General features: G+C 48.1%; 1 protein-coding gene across 1 annotated transcript; it reads right to left on the bottom strand.

The window, feature by feature from the left end:
- Positions 1-4,448: 4,448 nt before the first annotated feature.
- On the bottom strand, positions 4,449-18,466 carry LOC306812595 (cryptochrome-1-like). The gene is made up of 11 exons (XM_079327335.1): positions 17,932-18,466; positions 14,916-15,376; positions 13,918-14,034; positions 11,741-11,888; positions 11,344-11,484; positions 10,051-10,221; positions 9,384-9,524; positions 8,808-8,959; positions 7,592-7,689; positions 7,010-7,120; positions 4,449-5,373 (listed from the first exon to the last, which is right to left on the bottom strand). Exons 2-11 carry the CDS (start codon positions 15,326-15,328, stop codon positions 5,282-5,284), a joined length of 1,584 nt encoding a protein of 527 aa, XP_079183461.1. The 5' UTR covers positions 15,329-15,376; positions 17,932-18,466; the 3' UTR covers positions 4,449-5,281.
- Positions 18,467-18,933: the final 467 nt, after the last annotated feature.

The following is an 18,933-nucleotide window of genomic DNA, read 5'->3' as shown; positions in this document are numbered from 1 at the left end:
AAGCTCCACCAAATCCTGGGTCATAGTGCTTATTTTGTTCAAGATATTTGTTTGTCCAATTCCACTCAACCACAAAGAATTAGAATTCAAAACTCATCCTAAGTCTGAAATGCTAATGGGCTGTTTGAGGATCTGTCAGCATCGTGCTTGAAGTTTCAGGATTAAGGATTAAGGAAAGCCAGTTGAGTAAAAAAGGAAATTTACAATTTTGACAGAACAATTTGAACCATGGAAAAAATTGTGGGGAAAAGCCTTGGCTCCACTCCTCCTACTAGTGTTTACTGCACAGAGGAGGGTAATTATTGTTTCTGTTAATGAACTGAATAAAATAAGGAGCAAATTACTTGGAATTCAAAATCTCATTTTTTAAAGTGATATCTCACTTAACCATGTAATGTAATGAAAAATATTAGGATACAGATTTCAGTGGTCTTGGAGTTTAGATATGGGAAAGAATTTAGATTTAGCTCAGACAGCACATTTTTTAGATACAAAAATTCAGAAGATTTTATAAAAAACTATTAAACTTATATCAAAGATTAATACCCAGAACTTCTCCCATCAGCAGAAGCCTGAGAAAACAGGTTTTGTTATCCAGAAATACCCAATCAGTCTCAAACTCAGCTATTTCTCCATCCTCAACAAGGCAACACTGACTGGGAACAGGCAGGTTGTCCTTCCCTCTCTTCAGGTGGTGCAGGTTCAAGGACAGCACTGGAGGCAGCAGCCCTGCTCAGCTGGAGCTGTGGTGAGTGCACTGATTTCACTGGGAACAGGATTATTCCCAAAAGGATCATCCATCAGAGGCCTGGAGAGGTGGTTCTGGTTCGAGGGGCAGCTACAGCCTAGTATCATCAGCCTGGTGCCCCTTTGCTGCATCAGCCCCAGGCAGAGAGGGCTGTTTGACATCCTGCTTTGCAGAAGGGAAGGGAAAGTGTTGGGGCACAAATCCTCCAGCACTGGAAGCACAGCACCACCAGGGCTGCTCAGAGCACAGCAGATCCCCGTGCCCTGGAGGGACCATATTAAGGTGGGATTTCCCTCTGCTGACTCCTGACAAAGTTCCAGCTGCCACCATTCAGGAGCAAGCCCTCAGGGATAAGGTTACATAATTGTTCTTATTTTCAGCCTGTGATTTCAGTTCTTCAGTACAACCAGTGGAATTGGTTGAACTGGCAATAATCATAGAATCAAAATATCCTGAGTTGGAAGGGATCTGTCAAGTCCAATTCCCATTTCTGCACAGGACAACCCTAAGAATCCCACCCACCATATGCCTGAGAGCAAAGGGACTTCCAGCAAGGGAAGAGCCAGTCAGATAAAGACACAGCTGGGGCAGATAGAGCAGGGTCATCATGGTATACCCCATCCTCAGGGACACCAAGGTGGGACACAGAGGTGCTGCAGAGCCAGTGCCACTCCAAAAGCGCTGCTGTCACCATCCTGTGTGACATGGCAGGATGCAGAGAGAGCCCAGCTGCAGCTGTCCAGCTGCTCTGGTCACCTTCTTGTGCCACAGGAATTGGAGGAATAGAATCATGGAATCTCCTGAGCTGGAAGTGACCCACAAGGATCATCCAGTCCAGTCCTTCTCCCTGCACAGACTCCCCAACAATCCCACCCTGTGCATCCCTGGCAGTGCTGTCCAAACTCTCCTGGAGCTCTGGCAGCCTCGGGGCTGTGCCCATTCCCTGGGGAGCCTGGGCAGTGCCAGCACCCTCTGAGGGAAGAACCTTCCCCAAAATCCAGCCTGAGTCTGCCCTGGCACAGCTCCAGCCCTTCCCTCAGCTCCTGTCCCTGTCACAGAGAGCAGAGATCAGAGCTGCCCTCGGGAGGAGCTGCAGCCTCCCCAGGAGCTCTGGCCTGTTATCAGAAGTGAAAGTTTCCTCAACAGCCAGGAAGGCAGAGAACTTATCAGCTCCACTGTTGGCAAAACACTTAAGCAGCTCTGAAAATGCCGAGTTGGACAGGGCTGGTCTAGTGGGAGGTGTCCTTGATCATGGCAGGGGGTGGAATGGGGTGAGCTTTAAGGTCCTTTCCAACCCAAACCAGTCTGAGTTTCCATGAAAGGCTCCTGGAGTACAAGTGACCCACAGCAGGTGACTTAATTTATGTCTCGCTCTCATTTCCACCAAGAGTAACTCAAACCAAAGGAAATGAGATCAGGAAAAAACACTTCAAGCCCTAATACACAACCCCCAAATGAAAACTTTACAAGAAAAATCTCATAAGGAAGCAAAAATGAGAAAGAATACCACTCAGGCATAGAGAGAAGCTTTGGGCATGTTGGAGTGGGGTGAGGAAGCCACAGGAGGGGCAGGAGCCGTCAAAAAAAAAGAAAAATCAAACAAAATTAGCACCATCAGAGAAATTTCCCTCCTGTAATAAAAGCAACTAAGGTGACCCAAATGCAGCCAGAATTGCTTTGAATCATGCTAGGAATGTCCAGCACAGATGCCATCACTTGTCTCCACACCCTAGAACTCAGAGAGCTGCATCAGGTGTCATTTTATGGGTCAACAGCTGAACAATTCCACAACAAATCCTGTTGCCTCCAAGGTCAGATCCCCTCAGCAGAGAAGAAGATGAACAGACAGATACACTCTGCCAGTATACATCCGTTTTTAGAGAGCAAGTGTCTTTGCCATGAGGTCACAAAGCAGCTCAGTCCTTCCAGGTGGCTGCTGGGGAAAAGGACCATGGGGTGCTTGTCTGGCCACGGTGTGTCCAGCAGGACCATCCAGTCACTGTTCCCCTGCATTGGTGAGGCCCCACCTCCAATCTTGGACTCAGTTTTGAGCCCCTCAACCCAAAAAAGACCTTGAGTGACCGGAACATGTCCCAGGGAAGGGAAATAGAGCTGGGGAAGGGTCTGGAGAGCCAGGAGTAGCTGAGGGGGCTCAGCCTGGAGAAAAGGAGACTCAGGGGGGACCATGTGGTTCTGCACAACTCCCTGACAGGAGGGGAGAGATGGGGGGGTCGGGCTCTGCTCCCAGGGAACAAAGGATGGGGCAGGAGGGTTCAGCACTGAAAATACAAGACAAGTTGTGAGATTTAGGTGGGATATAATGAAAAATTTATTTCTGGAAAGGGTGGTCAGGCCATGGCAAGGGCTGCCTGGACAGTGGTGGAGTCACCACTCATTAAAGTGCTCAGAAATGTGTGGATGTGGCATCTGGGAACATGGGTTAGTGGTGTAGATGGCAATGCTGGGGGAACTTTTGGATTTGTAATCCCAGAGGGCTTTTCCAGCCTCAAGGATTCAGTGATTCCACGATTTTGCTTCTTTCAGAAGCTTCTCTAATGCTACTTTGTCAGCCAGAAGCAGAGGTCAGAAGTTTATTAAACTTCATCTTATTGGACTCTGCCCATCCCTCTCTGCAGAGACAACAGATTGACACATGCTCCCAGTTTGTTGTCATCTGCAAATTTACTGATGGTGGACTCAATCCCCTCACTCAGATCATCAATGAAGAGATTAAATACCACTGGCCCAACACTGGTCCCTGGGGGACACCACTGGTGACTGGTCACCAGCTGGATGCAGCCCCATCCCCACCACTCTTGGGCCCAGCCTCCAGCCAGTTCTTAACCCAGCAAAAAGTGCTCCTGTCCAAGCTGTGGGCTGCAGCTTATCCAGGAGAATGCCATAGGAAATGGTATCAAGGCTTTGCCAAAGTCCAGGTAGACATATTCACAACCTTTCCATCAGGTGGGTCACCTGGTGATAGAAGGAGATAAGACAGGCAGGACCTGCCACTCCTAGACCCACACTGATTGGGTCTGAGCTCCTGGCCATCCTGTAGGTGCCAGGGATAGCACCCAAGATGATCTATTCCATAATCCTACTGGGCACGGATGTTAAGCTGACAGGCCTGGAATTTCCCAGATCCTCATTCCAGCCCTTCTTGTGGATGGGTGCAATCCCTTCAGGGATGCTGTAAATCCCATCAGGCACAGGAAGGAGCCCAGCGACAGAGGGGAGGAATACTACAAGGCTTTGGAGCAGCAAATCTCCCCCAAAAAACAAGCACCACCTTGGAATTCTACCTTCCATAAAGGGGGAGGCAGGAGGGCTTTCCTTCTAGACATTCCTGCAAGCCATTAGGGTTGGTGAAGGGCTGAAGTGTCAGGGAACATGGGCAGCTCCAGGAGCATGATGCAGGCTTGGAGCAGCAGAAGTTCCTTGCAGCTTTGTATTTACACCTCACTGCCCTGCTGCCAGCATGGCCTGCCCTGACAGGTCCTGCAGGTCTCCAGCAGCATTGAAAGATCCTGCAGTTTACAGCCTCCTCCTGGTGCTCATGGTTCCTGTGCTGCTCCTGCACTAGATCCCAGGATGCTTCAAAGGAGTTGGGATTGCTGCTGGAGCTGTTGTGCCACCAGGTTTTCTGAGAGGACTGATGGATATCAATTGTGATTGTTCCAGATCCCTTGCATTGTTCATGTTAGAAGTAAGTTTTATTTCTTTCAAACCCAAAATAGTATCTGCAGCCATGAAAATCCCACTGCACTCCCCCATCCCCAAACCCCTAACCATCATTTACTCATCTGGCCTTGTCAAACTTCACAACAATACACTTCAGTGGGAGGGGAAATTTTTCCATGTGGTACATGAGAGAATTAATCTCTGTCCTGCAGTTCTAGTTAGTCAAGGAAGAGAATTATGGTGACGAAGTTGCATATTAGCCCTAATTTAGTGAGATATTTTCAACATTGTTCTTAAAATGCATAATAATTCCTACTTATGACTTAAAAACTACACACAAGGTACAAGGCTGCACTCTGCTCTGTCTCCCCAGACTGGGGACTACAATCACAAACTGGGAACTTAAAATAAATAATCTGAACATCCCTAAGTCTCTATCTCTACAAGGCAAGCAAATCAAGGTCCTAATATTAATGTGGCAAGCACATTAATACACACAGTCTTCTGACATTTGAATATTTGTTACAAAATCTATTTATACTGGTGCATGAAACACATGGATTTGAAAGATGCTGCAGCAGAAGGACCTGCCACAACCAGGTATCTCTTGCATTCACCCAACAGCTTCAACATATGGTCCAGAAGTCACTCACAGACAAACAATTCCATCCAAAATAACTGCACTAAAACTATTCAAGATCCAACACACCGCCTGAGATCAGGTCACAAGCAAGAGGCACAATTAGCAGGGCAAAGTATGGAGTACAGTGCTTTGGCCAGCTCAGCTGGCCCCTGGCTCTCTCCTCTTGCCTTGTTTTGCTACCCAGCAGTGATCCCTGAGGGAATTTAGGTTTATTCTGTTGTTCGGGCCACTTTTCCTTTTGAAATGTTTTCTTCGGTATGGTCACGTTTTACCTTTATTTCCATGGGGTCATCTGCATCATCTACAGCGAGAAAGGAAGAAGGGTTAAAGTTTGCAAAGTCTTCCGTGACTTCAGTCAGGTGAAGATACAAAGTGGCAGAAAATGCTTCTGTTCATAAGCATCAAGTATCATGAAATCCCTAAATGGATTGTGTTGGAAGGGGCCTTAAAGCTGCTTTCATTCCACTGTGTGCCATGGGCAGGGACACCTTCCAGATTGCTCCAAGTCCAATCCAACTCCTTAGCCCTTACTCTATTCCAACATGTACTCACCTGTATGAGCTAGTTTTCATACTGAGACAGGTATTGGGATAATGTTTGGAGTCAGGGACTCTCAAAATTTTGGCTCTACCTATCTCCAGCAGCACTCCCAGGATTTAGTCCCTGGTACCACAGGGTTGTTGGAAGAACTGCCAGCATACAGTGGTTATATCTGTACTATTCCAGTGTGTAACCCCATTCCAGGGTTGGGAACAATTAATTCCTTCAGGTCAGAGCAGTGAAGGAAGGAACAGTTAAGGTTCCCCCTCAGCATGTTGGGTTTCTGTAATAGAGGCTGCTGTGACCCTCTGTTAAATAAAAAGGTATTTTGTCACTTAAATTCCATTATAGAGCCAGGCTGGGAGAGCTGAGAATGTTCAGTCTGGAAGAGAGAAGGCTCCAGGAATATCTTAGAGACCTTTCCTAAAGGGGCTACAAGAGAGCTGGAGGGGCACATGGGACAAAAGCCTGGAGAAACAGGACAAGGGAATGGCTACCCACTGCCAGAGGGCAGGGTTAGGTTGAACATTGGGATGAATCTCTCTCTTGTGTGGGTGGGGAGGCACTGGCACAGGGTGCCCAGAGAAGCTGTGGCTGCTCCATCCCTGAAGTGTTCAAGGCCAGGCTGGACAGGACTTGGAATAACCTGGGATGGTGGAATGTGTCTGTGCCCATGGCAGGGGTGAAACTGGATGAGCTTTAATGTCCCTTCCCATCCAAACCAGGCTAACATTTCATGTTTTACTGTTTTACTGTGAGCTCACCACAAGCCCTGGGATTTCAATTTTAAGAGCACAGGTGCCATAAGTGACAAATCTGTGTGACCTAATTAATTAATTACTTCAGGCTCAGCACAGTTTGAGTGTTCTAGCCTTACCTGATAACTACCTGTTTGTTATCCATAGGGTCAAGCAGTGCAGAAAACCATGCCAAAAGGTAAATTTATTGGAAGAACTCACCTCTCCAAAGCTTTGTGCTGAGTGGGAATCTCAAGCTCTGCTACGGCATAGGGCAGATCATGGTATAAAGGACACACAAGAATGTTCTGACTTACAAGAGGCATGGGAAGAGCTGCAGAGATTTCTGCAGCTGAGACACTCCCAGCCAGCCTGGGGATGGGGAATGAGGGCAGGAGGAGATCTGTTTTTGAGAAGCAATTTCTGCAGCATGCAAGAGGATCTTCCAAGGCAAGAGGGAAGGAAGAAAAGGCTCACATTCTTGTTCTCAATCTTGGGACAGTGTTTTAACAGTAAGCAGAAGAGCTGCACATGATGTTGGTATCCAAAGAGGAAAAGCATCCTGGAAAAGCACCCAAAGCCAAGCCCCAGAGCCCTGGGTTCCTGGGGATAGCCTGTGTGTCACAGCACAAGGAATGTGGGTGCTGCAGCACCTCTCACCTCTCGTGAGCTGGGCTGTTCTGTGCTGCTCCTCTCTGACCTGTCTCATCAGCTGCAGGTTGTGGTCACTGGCTTCCTTGTGGTTCACCATGGGGAAGGGGTAATCCCGACCTGGGCAACATGGAGACAGAGCCTTTACCACATTCAGCAAGGACATTTTCCCTAGATTTCAAATACTTCCAGCTTTTCTTAAATGGAAGTGCCTAATCCTCTCTGTCAAAGAGAAGAGCTCCCACTTTGACATAAGAGCCTTCAAAGATGTGTTAGAGCAGAAGTAAATGCACAAGATGTTCTGATACTATTTAAAGCATCCAAGCATCCAAGATTAGATAAATTCAAAGGCAAAAGCATGGAGTGATCCAAGAGTTTTAGGACATAAAGTTGAGGCAAAAATATGTACTGTGAAATGAGACTCCAATTAAAAAATGTTAATGGAGAATGAACAGAAGGAAGGCTGTTGGATTCATCCATTTTCAGAAGATAAATGCCTTATGTTTGAAGTGTGATGCTTCCATCTCATATATATTTATTTTGGATAGTTAGCAGTAGGAAAATCCTTAGCAAGGAATGAGAATGAATTACCTATGATACATCCTGCTTGCTTCTGCTCCTCTTCAGATGCTGTCCAAGGCTCGTAGATGTACTTGGAGGGAAAATTCTTTAGTATAGGCAAGTATTTCCTACAAAACAGGGAAAATAAAGGGGTTTATAATCCTGCAGGCAAATTAATATTTGCAAATACATTCATTCAGATAAGTGTAAACCAACCTGTGCCATGTTCATATTGATGTTACAATCCATGGGAAAGTTCTGATTCACTCTCCACAAAAAAAAATTGTGCTATATTCTCAAACCTCCATGGGTGATATCTTCCACAAGTTAACTTTACAGCATAGAATAAATGGAGTGATTTAAACAGTATCTCAGTTTTGATTTCCTCTAAAATAGATTTTAAACATTTTCACTGACATTTCATCCTAAACATTAAAAAATTTTAAAAACAAACTATTTTTAAAAATTGTTGCAGAATGGCAAAGTCATTTTCTGTCCCACTCTGTGAGGTACCTCAGTGCAGGCTTCTCCTTGGCAATACCCACATCTAGACAGGATGAGAAGAAGAGAAGTGGGGAAATGCAGCTGTTTGCTCAACATGAACACAGTGAGCCCAGGAACCCCCCAGTCTTTGAGAGAGCCCATCAGCCCATGATGTAGAGACAAGAAAATGAGACTCTGAAGCAGAGTAGAAAATAAAACTTATATGTGTGCAACTATAGGATGGCAGGGTTAGATGGGATATTGGGATATTCCTCCCTGTGAGGGAGGGGAGGCCTTGGCACAGGTTGCCCAGAGAATCTGTGGCTGCCCCATCCTTGGAAGTGCCCAAGGCCAGGCTTGGAGAAACCTTAGGATAGTGGAAGGTGTCCCTGCCCATGGCAGGGAGTGGAACTGGATGAGGTTTAAGGTCCCTTCCAAGCACATTCCAGAATTCTATGAAAAGCAAGAAGTGCAGCCTGGAGCAGGGAAGCTGTGGGAAATTCTACTCAAATCCTTTAGAAAGAGGAGCCAGCCTGGTGATCAAACATGGTGCTGGAGGCAATGAGTGCTCACAAATGAACACAAGCCCTGCTCAGCCATCACTTGGAATGACAAGTATCTCTCTTCTTCTCCACACCTCATTTTCCTCATGTACCATTGCTATGAGCACTGGTTAACAGATGTGTGTGTTTCAAACTGACCCAGTTCATAAGCTCCTGCTGTCAGAGGAGCTTGGGAGATGCTGGGATGGGTGTCCCCTGACCTGATGTAGTTGCCCTGGGGGTCTGTGCGCTTCCCGAAGCGGACAGGGCAGAAGATCCGTGTGTACTGGTGGAAGAAAGCACTGGCTGACAGCCACATCCAGTTCCCAGCATTGATACTGTAGTCAGCATCTAAAAGCAGCTCTTCAAACACCTGCACATCAGGGATGGGAAGAGAGACACTCCTGAAATGGCTACATTACAAAAACTAGACAAAACCGGGCTGGGGGTTGCTGCTGGAAGCACAGCACTGTGGGACCTGGGCTGCCTCCTCACAGGCACACCAGGAATGCTCTCCACAGACAGAAGGAAGATGGAGCAACCCAAAAACTCTGGCTTTGGGATTTGGTACAGACTGAACGTGTCTCCACCAGTATCCTCTACCCAAAAACCATGAGGATTTGGGGAAAGGAATGACCTCTCACCACTGCACTGAGTGACAGATTCCATAAACCCTGAAATCCGCAGCAAGGACGAAACTAAACCCTGCTCTGTAGAACCTTCTGCTGCAAGGCTCAGGCTGTGCAGGGTTTCTCAGGGCCAGGCAGAACAGAGAAAAATAAAAGCAAGCAGTGAACCTTCATCCCCTCTTCCCAGCTGATCCACAGGTCCCCCCGTGTCAGGAAGCAGGCGACGGCGTGCCGAGCCAGGTGATGGATCCAGCCTTCCTGGCGCAGCTGGGTCATGATGGCATCAATCCACGGGAACCCCGTCTGTGCCTGCAGCACAACAGCAACGTCAGCTCCCCCCTCACACACTGCTTTCACTGAAACACAGGATGCTTTGGGTGGCAAGGGACATTAAAGCCCATTCCACCCTGTGTCATGGGCAGGGACACCTTCCCCTGTCCCAGGATGCTCCAAGCCCCAGCCAGCCTGGCCTTGGACACTGCCAGGGATGGGCACCACCCTCACCCTGTGCCAGGGCCTCACCACCTTCACAGGGAGGAATTCTGTCCAAATATCCCATCTAAGGCTGCCCTCTTGCAGTTGGAAGCCATTCCCCCTTGTCATGTGACTCCATCCCTTGTTCAAAGTCCCTCTCCAGCTCTCCTGGAACCCCTTTAGGCCCTGGAAGGATCTCTGAGGTCTCCCAGGAGCCTTCTCTTCTCCAGGCTGAACATTTCCAGCTCTCCCAGCCTGTCACACCTCTGCAAGAGCCCCTCAAACTGCCAGCAGGGACCAACCAAGGGAAGAGGAAAGCTCTAAGCTCCAATGCAGCTGCTGTGGCCATGCACCTCATTACCATTTTCCATTTGTGGAGCCTCTCTGCATCCTTGCACCAGCAGATCTGGAGGCAGATGGGGTTCCCAGCCATCTGGGTGAAGTTGGGAGTTGCTGATGCTACTGTATAGAAGAATTCCCTCCACAACAGCTGTCCTTGGAGTGAGACTGGGGGCAGAGAGTGGTGCTTTGCCTGCAAAAGACATAAGCTGACAGTTTCAGTTCATACATATCATTGCAGCCTGACGCATTTTGTGACTATCAGGCCTATGAAATAAAGATTAATGTGACTACAATACTGGTTTCAAGGCACTTTAGCATTCAAGTCAAGGAAATCAAAGATCTGAGGCAATGCTGTCTGGCCCAAAGCAAAGCCAAACTGCTAGGCCTCAGTGTTACCTCAAACATTCTCCATCTATCTTCCAAAACAGTGTCACACTGGGATTTCTTATAGCAAGCATGTCTTTACTAACATGTTAACTGAATTCAGGTGGTTCAGCCATCTCTCAAAAGATAATCTTAAGATGTATAAGAGGTAAAGGAGGACCTTGGTTTTCTTGGGTTGGTTTCAAGCTCACTTCTTAAGAATCAAGATTTCAGCAAGTGCCTTTGTTTTATGCTACAATTAAAACTTGTCCAAGACAAAACCAGTTGATTTCCAAACACAAACTGCATAAACCAACAAAAAACTTCCCTTAACCACCAAAAAAACAAACTAAATTCTTGAATTTTAGGAAGGTTTTCCTGCACTTCCCTGCTGAACCTGGGTCTGCTTGTTCCCTATTCATAGAACTATGATTTGAGTTGGAAGGGACCTTGAAGACCATTTCACTCCACCCCTGCCATGGGCAGGGACACCTTCCACTATCCCAGGTTGCTCCAAGCCCTGTCCAACCTGGCCTTGGACAATTCCAGGCACAGGGGAGCGACAGCTGCTCTGGGTACCTGTGCCAGGGCCTCACCACCCTCACACGAAAAAATTTCTTCCCAACATGTAATCCAAACCTGCCCTCTTTCAGTTTGAAGCCATTCCCCCTTGTCCTGTCACTACAGTTCCTGATGAAAATATGAATTTAGAATATGAACATCCTATTTCTAATACTTCATTGGGAAGAGCTGCAGATATTCACAGGTGTTTTACACAACATGAAGCCACTCCACAGATTTCATGGGACACTGTGAGAAGACATTAAAAAAGCAGCATTTTTTGATACAACAAATCTCTACCAAGATGATCTGTGTGTTAAATCCTGTCTCCCATGCTAGACACATCACAGTTTTGGATTTGCTTACTTAGGAACAATTATTTGCTTACCTGAGCATAAATGTTTGACAGCCTATAAAAAAATGTCCGAACTGACAGACAGCCCATACTGAAATAAGGGCTCAGGCCTGTGGTGCTTGGAAGCAGTGAGTTTGGGATTGTCCTTGGTTTAGTAAAACTTGCCACCCAGCCCTGAAATTAAAATAAAAATCTGAGTTCAGGCAGCAAAGATGATACATGTCCATTAATAAGCAGAAGAAGGCTCTTGGAACTGGCTTCACTATCACAGGAGCCTGTTTGATGTCGTGCCTGGAAAACACTCTCACTTCCTAGAAATGAAGGAGAACAAAAGGCAAATCCAAGCTGCTTCCCTCCTCCAAGCCAAGCTGGGCATTGCTCTCAGCCCACCTGGAGCCACCACCATCCCCTGTGTTCCATCAGGGCTGACCTGGTCAGTCAAGTGTTGCTCCAGGCGCTGCAGCCCTTCAGTCTCCCCTCCTCTCCAAGGGGAAAGGTTCTCTGGGGAGATCTTCAAATCCACAGGGAGAGGCACCCTGTAGCACTCAGCCAGGTCTGGGTCAGGGGCACTACATCTCCTGAGGTGAGAGAGAAAACTCTTTGAAAGGAGCAGCAGGAACCAGAAGGACACAGCCCCTGTTCATGGCACACACCAAACCTCCTCCATCAAAGTCCAACCAGAGCACAGGGAATGAAAGCACAGTGAGAAATTCCAGGTTATACTCTCATGGGGGAAAAGAGTTCATCCTGCAATTGCTCCAGGGAATTCTAGTCTGAACTGGGGGAAGGGGAACAGTCCCACCAAGTTACAGTGCTCAGGGCAGTCAGCTGCACTCACAGTTTAGATCCCTTCTAGTTCCCATCCCCTACAAAATGCTCAGAGGTATGCTCTCCAGTTGCTCCCAGCTGTCACATCCATCAAAAAACCAAGAAACACCAAGAGCCTCCTCAGAACCTAAACACAATTATGGTGCTGCCTCCAAAGGCCAATCCAGCCTCTGTGCCTCTGAGGAGAGGTTGCTCTAAAGAGGTTTCACAGGATTCCAGACTGGTTTGGGTAGGAAGAGACATGAGAGCTCGTCCAGTTCCACTCCTTGCCAAGGGCAGACACACCTTCCACCATCCCAGGTTGCTCCAGGCCCCATCCAACCTGGCCTTGGACACTTTCAGGGATGGGGCAGCCACAGCTGCTCTGGACACCCTGTGCCAGGGCCTCTCCACCCTCACACGGAAGAATTTCTTCCCAACATCAAATTCAAACCTTCTCTCTCTCAGTTTCATAGGGAAGGAGGCAGATCAGCTTCCTGGGCCACCCTGGCTGCTCATTCCTAACCAAGGTGGGGGCTCCCCAAGCCCACACCCCTCAGCAGCCCCCCAACATCTCCTCAGCCTCAGTCACTGAAGCTTCCCAAGGCCTCTGCCCCCATATGGCTGGAAAAGCATCAGTTTGGTTTCCCCCCCCCCCCCCATAAAACACAGAGGAAGAGGCCCAAGGAAGTGCTGGTGGCATAGAGCTTTCCCACAACCCATGAATGAACTCAAATATCAACAGATTTTTGTACTTACCTGGACAAACCTGAGCTCAGCCCTGCTACAGACACCCACAGAGGTTGGGCCAGTGCAGCTCTTAGAGCACTGACATAGCTCAGGCCTGCTGGAAAGCATGTGAACTACTTATCTCTCATCAGAATTAATTTTAAAAGTCCAAACAAACAAATTGGGCAAGAAAGGGGAAAAAAAAACAACAAAACAGTGCTAGAAAAAAATACAGGAACTTGTACATCCCAGTACTTACTTGACTCTTGTCATCAGACTGTCTGAGGACATTTCAGGAATTAACAGGACTCCCCCAAGATGGGAAGATCCAAGCCTGGGTTGGCACTGAGCTGAGGCCACATCATGCCACCTGACATTGAATCCCAAGTACCTGTAGTCCCATTCCAGCTCTCTCCTCCCCCAGTCTTACCTCCCTTTGGATCACTGACCTCTCCTCATGCAGAGCTAAACACAAGACATCCTTGACTCTGAGCTTCTTCTCAAGTCCTGGGAGACACGAGCTCAATCCCTCTTTCCCGTATAGCAGAGGGGAGGAGAGATTTAAAGTCAGGAGGGAACAATAGGATTACTCGACCAAACTTCCCGCTTAAAACAAACTATAGTGGTTCATCCAATTCCTGTCCAAAATCTTGAGAGGAATGTAGAGCATGCCTTTGAGTAAATTCCCCAGGCTTTCCTCTGTAGGAGCTTGACATCTCTTAAAAGCTTTTCTCAAGGTGCCTTGCAAATCTTAAGACCTTTATGGAATCACAGAATCATTAGGGTTGGAAAAGACCTCTAAATCTTTGAATCCAGACATTATTTTGTGAAGTATCCCACATGGTGGGAAATCTGCTGCACAAATACCAAAAGAGACGAGTATCAGACCATTCCACCATCTGCTCTCCCCTCCCAACAATAGTCACATCCCCTGTATATAGAATCAATAATTTTCCACACACAGAAATAAAGCAAGAAAACCTCTAGAATGCCTTATTATCATTTGGCCCTGACTCTTCCTTCAGGCACAGAAAGAGGACCAGCAATTCCCACTCACTGGCTAGTACTTACTGGAAGTCTTCAGCTGTGAGGTTTCGGACAGGCACCTCAGGGTCACCAAGCAGAGACAGAATGTGAAGGAACCTCTTGTAAGTTAATGGGGGACTCCCACCATTTATGTCCAAAATCCTTAAAAAAAAAATAAGATCTCTTTTCACACAACAGAAACCAAGGAAGAAACTGGAACTGCAAGTGGACAGGAAGGTGACATCACAGGCTATAACAACTCCCATTAGTGCAACTGAATGTGGAAATTACAGATTTTTCAAGTAAAACTCCCATGGGTGAATGCACATCTATCCCAAGAGCAGTTTCTCAGGATCTAAGACAACAAAACTGGAATCAGGATTCCAGACATGGCTTCACTTGCACAGCCACACCCAGCCACGACATACAGGACAGGGTGCAGGACACCTCTGGTGCCACAAAGAAACAGGCTCAGGGCAGTAAATAACTGCCCTCTCTGAGCAAGCACCAGTGCAAATAGCTCGAATTCAAGACATTGTTTACATAATTTAGAGGTTTTGCCAAATTGGCATGTTAGGGCTGGTTTATTTATTACCACTTTTCTTCTTAGAATTTTCAATATCTTCAGTCATTCAGCACTGAGTAACAGCGTGGATCCAAGTGTATTCAGACACCAGTGAAAGTTGATTTGAAAGATTTTGAAAAAATCTGACACCAAAGACTCTTTGCCATATTTAATAGAACTTTTACAAGTCCTACTAAATGTGTTGGAGAATTCCTTTCACTCTGTTTAGAAGAGCAAATTTTTAGGTTAATTAAACTGCCCAAAATGAAAAAGTTAACCAGCTCATTAGGCTAAAATTCTAAAACCTGTGCACAATCTCTTCTGTTCCTTCTAAGAGAGCAACACACAAAGTTTCTCCAGCAAACAGCACCACATTCACCTCAGACAGTCCAATTTTCTCCAAAGGAAAAACATAAACTTGGCCTTTTCTCTTCTAAAATGACCTGGAGACACTTGTGGATTTGGGGCAGTCACGTACCGCTGGGTATCGTACAGGCTGTGGCTCCCCAGGGAGAGGACCTCAAAGCCCAGCTCTGCCCCCAGGCACTGGATGTTGGCCTCCATCTCCTTGTAAAATGGCTCCATCTCTGCATCCAGCGTCACCTGTGTGATACTCCACTTCTGGATGTGATCCCTAAGAACAGTCTCATACTCCCCTTGAATAACCAGCAAGCAGGAGCCCAGCTGACACAAGTTTTTGTGGAGATCCTCAAGGGACTGGAGCAGGAAGTGCCAGCGCAGGGCCCCAATGTGCATGGAGGAGGTGAGGAATGCTCTGTCCAGGATGTACACAGGGTACAGGGCCTCTGAGGACTGCAGGGCAGCCAGCAGCACTGGGTTGTCGTGGAGCCGGAGCTCCTTCCGGAACAGGTGAATGGTGCGATGCAGCATCCTGGCTGCAGGAGAGAGGGAAGCCTTGGCTTTCAGGATACCAAATCCCTAGAAAGAGTAAGGTCAATTAACAATTAGAAATAGAGCTCAAAAAAAAAAAAAATATCCTCTGCAGCTTTTACCACAAACATCTTGCTTTAATACATTTTCGTGAGAGAGCAATGCTGGAACAAGACCAAAGCTGTCCTCTGGCCCCACCATTCAGCAGCAAGATCAGCACCCAGCTCCACAGAGAATGGTCTCTGCTGCAAATGAGTTGCTCAAATCCTTAAATTAAATCCCTCAATGAAATTGTGTCCCAATAACACTCACTAGAAGGAAGGAATCAAAACAGATGGAGATGTCAGAGCTCCATTTAGTGCACAAACACTTTTTAACTCCACAGATGTGGCTGTCAGCAAAACCCTATGGAAGTCATCAACTTATTTCAAGGAGGTCCACAGGAGCAATCAGCTCATCAGAGACCTGGTACAATACTCCTTCTGTCAGGCAATTTTAGTAGGAGACATCTAAATTTATGGATTTCATAGAATCCCAGACTGGGTGGGAAGGGACATTAAAGCCCACCCAGTTCCACTCCCTGCCATGGGCAGGGATGCCTTCCACTGGCCTAGGTTTCTCCAAGCCCTGTCCAGCCTGGCCTTGGACACCGCCAGGGATGGGGCAGCCACAACTCCTCCAGGCAGCCTCTGCCAGGGCCTCACCACCCTCACAGGGAACAATTTCTTCCAATATCCTATCTCACCCTGCCCTCCAGCAGTGGGAAGCCCTTGCCCCTTGTCTTATTGCTCCAGACCCTTGCCCAAAGCCCCTCTCTAGTTGTCTTGGAGCCCCTTTAGGCACTAGAGTGGGGTCTGATGTCTCCCCTTTTCTTCTCTAGGCTGGACATCCCCAGCTCTCCCATTCTACCTCCAGAGCAGAGCTGGGTGTGATAATGACAAAACTACTCTTAATTCATACATTTATTCCCCTTTGAACTACTTCAGCTGAGTTCAGAGGGTTGGCAGGAGTGATGACCTTGGGTCTTAAGCTGAAGCAGCTCAGGTACAGTTTGGGAAGCAGCACCCAAGCTCTGGCTTCCCTGTTCAGGACAACGGACACAGCAGATACCAGGAAGCAAAGAAGGAGCCCAGCTGCCACTTCGTGTCTGCACTGAGCCCAGCAGCACCTCCCAAACTTGCTTTCCCGTATAAAAACCCACTCCCAGGTGGGTCCCCACCTGCTGCTAATTTCAAGCCTTACCCCCAGAGAACAAAGAGATTAGGGATTAACAAAGAACCAAACAACAATCCCTAATCCAGCTCAGCTCTTCCAGCCAAACAGCTCCACTCACCCCCTGCCAATGGCTGCACCTGCACCAGATGACTCAGCCCTTGTCCCTACTCAACTCACATCCAGCAGCTTTCTCATAAATCTGATTTGCTCCCAAACACGTGCACTAGCAGCACCCAGACAGACCCTCTTTGTTACAACCCCCCAGGCAAGGCCCCAAACTCACGAGCATGGAGTGCAGCCCAGGGCAGGGCTCAGCTGTGTGGGGTGCTCTGCCCTGCACCCACTTCCTGGGAGAACCGGAAAAACAAGGTGCTTCCTGCTGCTCAGGGAAGCACCCACCTGGCATTCGTGGGTACTAAACCATGAAAAGTGTGCTGCAAGAGTCCCCTGCACCCTATGCACCAGCTAGCCTCACTGAGGGACTGCACCAGGCAGGGGCTCCAAGGCCCCCACTGCCTTACAGCCTTCGAGGCTGTCCCAAGCCCTGTGGCCCTACATGGTCTGCAGGGTCACCTCAAATCCAAGGCCCTGCAGCCCCATGATGCCTGTGGGACCACACTCACCCCTGCTCCCTGGTCTCACACACCTAGGACTGCTCTGAGCCCAGTGGCTCACACAGCCCATGGGATGGCCCCAAGATAAGTCCCCAGGCTGGGACCCATCCCATCGCATCCCATCCCTTCCAGTCATGGCATCCCTGTAGGAGCACTGGGGAGCAGGATCACACCACAACAGGGACTGGGCACAGGGCAGGCAGCCCCAGACCAGGGCCTGGGTGAGCTGTAGGGTGTGAGTTAAAGGTAGCTCTGGGGATCCCATTAAAGGAGACTGGGTGAATCAGAGCCGGGGGACAAGGATTTCATTAAAAGAGGCTGGAAGGAGCAGGGGCTCCATTAAAAGGGGCTGAAGCTCACTGGGGAGGGAAGGAGCCTAGAGCCAAAGAGGTGTCAAAGCTGGGTCAGCAGCTGGAATACCCTACTGGGTGGGAAGGAATGGGGAGGGGATATGTAGGCCATGGGTGGTGACAGAAAGGAACTGCACCCTCGGACACGCCTGTCATGTCACGAGGAAAGGAAAGATGCTCTGGGATGGTAGACAAGGCAGAACAAGTGCTGTCTGTCACTGACATTGTGTTGGGATTTATACATTGTTACTCTTCCACCTCCCCGTGAACCAGTGACTTGAGTCCATTCACCCAGCAAGGCTGGGCAGACTCCCTGCTACATCCAGATCACACCTTTTCCCCAAAAATCAACCTCACACTGGATTCATCCCTGCACTTTGGGACAGATACACCAAGACAGAAAGTAGGGAAAACCAGGCCGTACCTTGAGGGTGGCAAAACTGATGCTCCAAGGTCTTTACAACATGTCACCACAAAAAGATCTGATCCTGGCTCTCCTGCTGCTGAGCATTTCTCTCCACAGGCAGGAATGTGATGCAAGGGCTGTCAGTGGCACTATCCAAAACCCATTATGCTGCTCCTGTTCCTAACAGGCATCCAGAAATTAGTTGTCCAGGTTTAAACATGCCTAAATACCATAAATATCTGCACTGATAGCTTCTGTGTCAAAGATGGTCTAAGCTACTCAAGCTTTTGTGTAATTCCCAAAAGAGAAGGAAGAGAATTGCAGGCAGCTCCTCTCTGGTCCCACTGGCCCTTGGAGCTGACAGAGCCAGATGGAGCAGGGACAAAGCAAGGCCTAGGAACCAGGAAGATAATTTTTTTACAGTTTAATTTCCTCTGTGGTGTACTCTCCATTGTCAAATGCTCCTTGACTATATCCTGGCTGCTTCAGAAGCAATAGTGAAACAGGTAAACACAGGTGTCAGACACCATGAGAGAGCAGCCTCACACCTTCTCTCTGAAACCTCAGTCTGGGCTTGAGAAGTGGAATAACTATCAATGTTAAATTGTTTAATGCTATTCTGATTTGACTGGCTTGAAAGCAATTCTTAAATGGGATCTAAGAATTAATTTTTTGCATAAATCTGGTTCCATAATCCCACTTTCTACACTGAGCCAGACCTGAGGCTACTATTGATTCCAATTTCTAGGTTTTTTCCCCTCTTTGAATACTTTAGGTGATAAGTACGGTACTGGATACAGCTTTGATGCAAGAAAATGGCATACGTAATCAGAGGAGGAAATAAGTCCCAAACCCATCCAAGTGTAGGGGCTTGACGGGGCCTCTCCTGCAGCGGGTCGAGAACCATCCCCGAGTCTCCAGGCACGGGGGACGGGGCGGAGGGAAGGTGGGGAGCCGGGCCGAGGCTCCGGGACCCCCTGCCCGGGCCCCTCAGAACGGGGGAGGGCGGCCCCTGCGCCA

This window comes from Erithacus rubecula, assembly GCF_903797595.1.
Source record: "Erithacus rubecula genome assembly, chromosome: 26".
Lineage (NCBI taxonomy): Eukaryota > Metazoa > Chordata > Aves > Passeriformes > Muscicapidae > Erithacus > Erithacus rubecula.
Note: the sequence above shows the minus strand (reverse complement) of the source record. Positions and strands in the feature narration are given on the sequence as shown.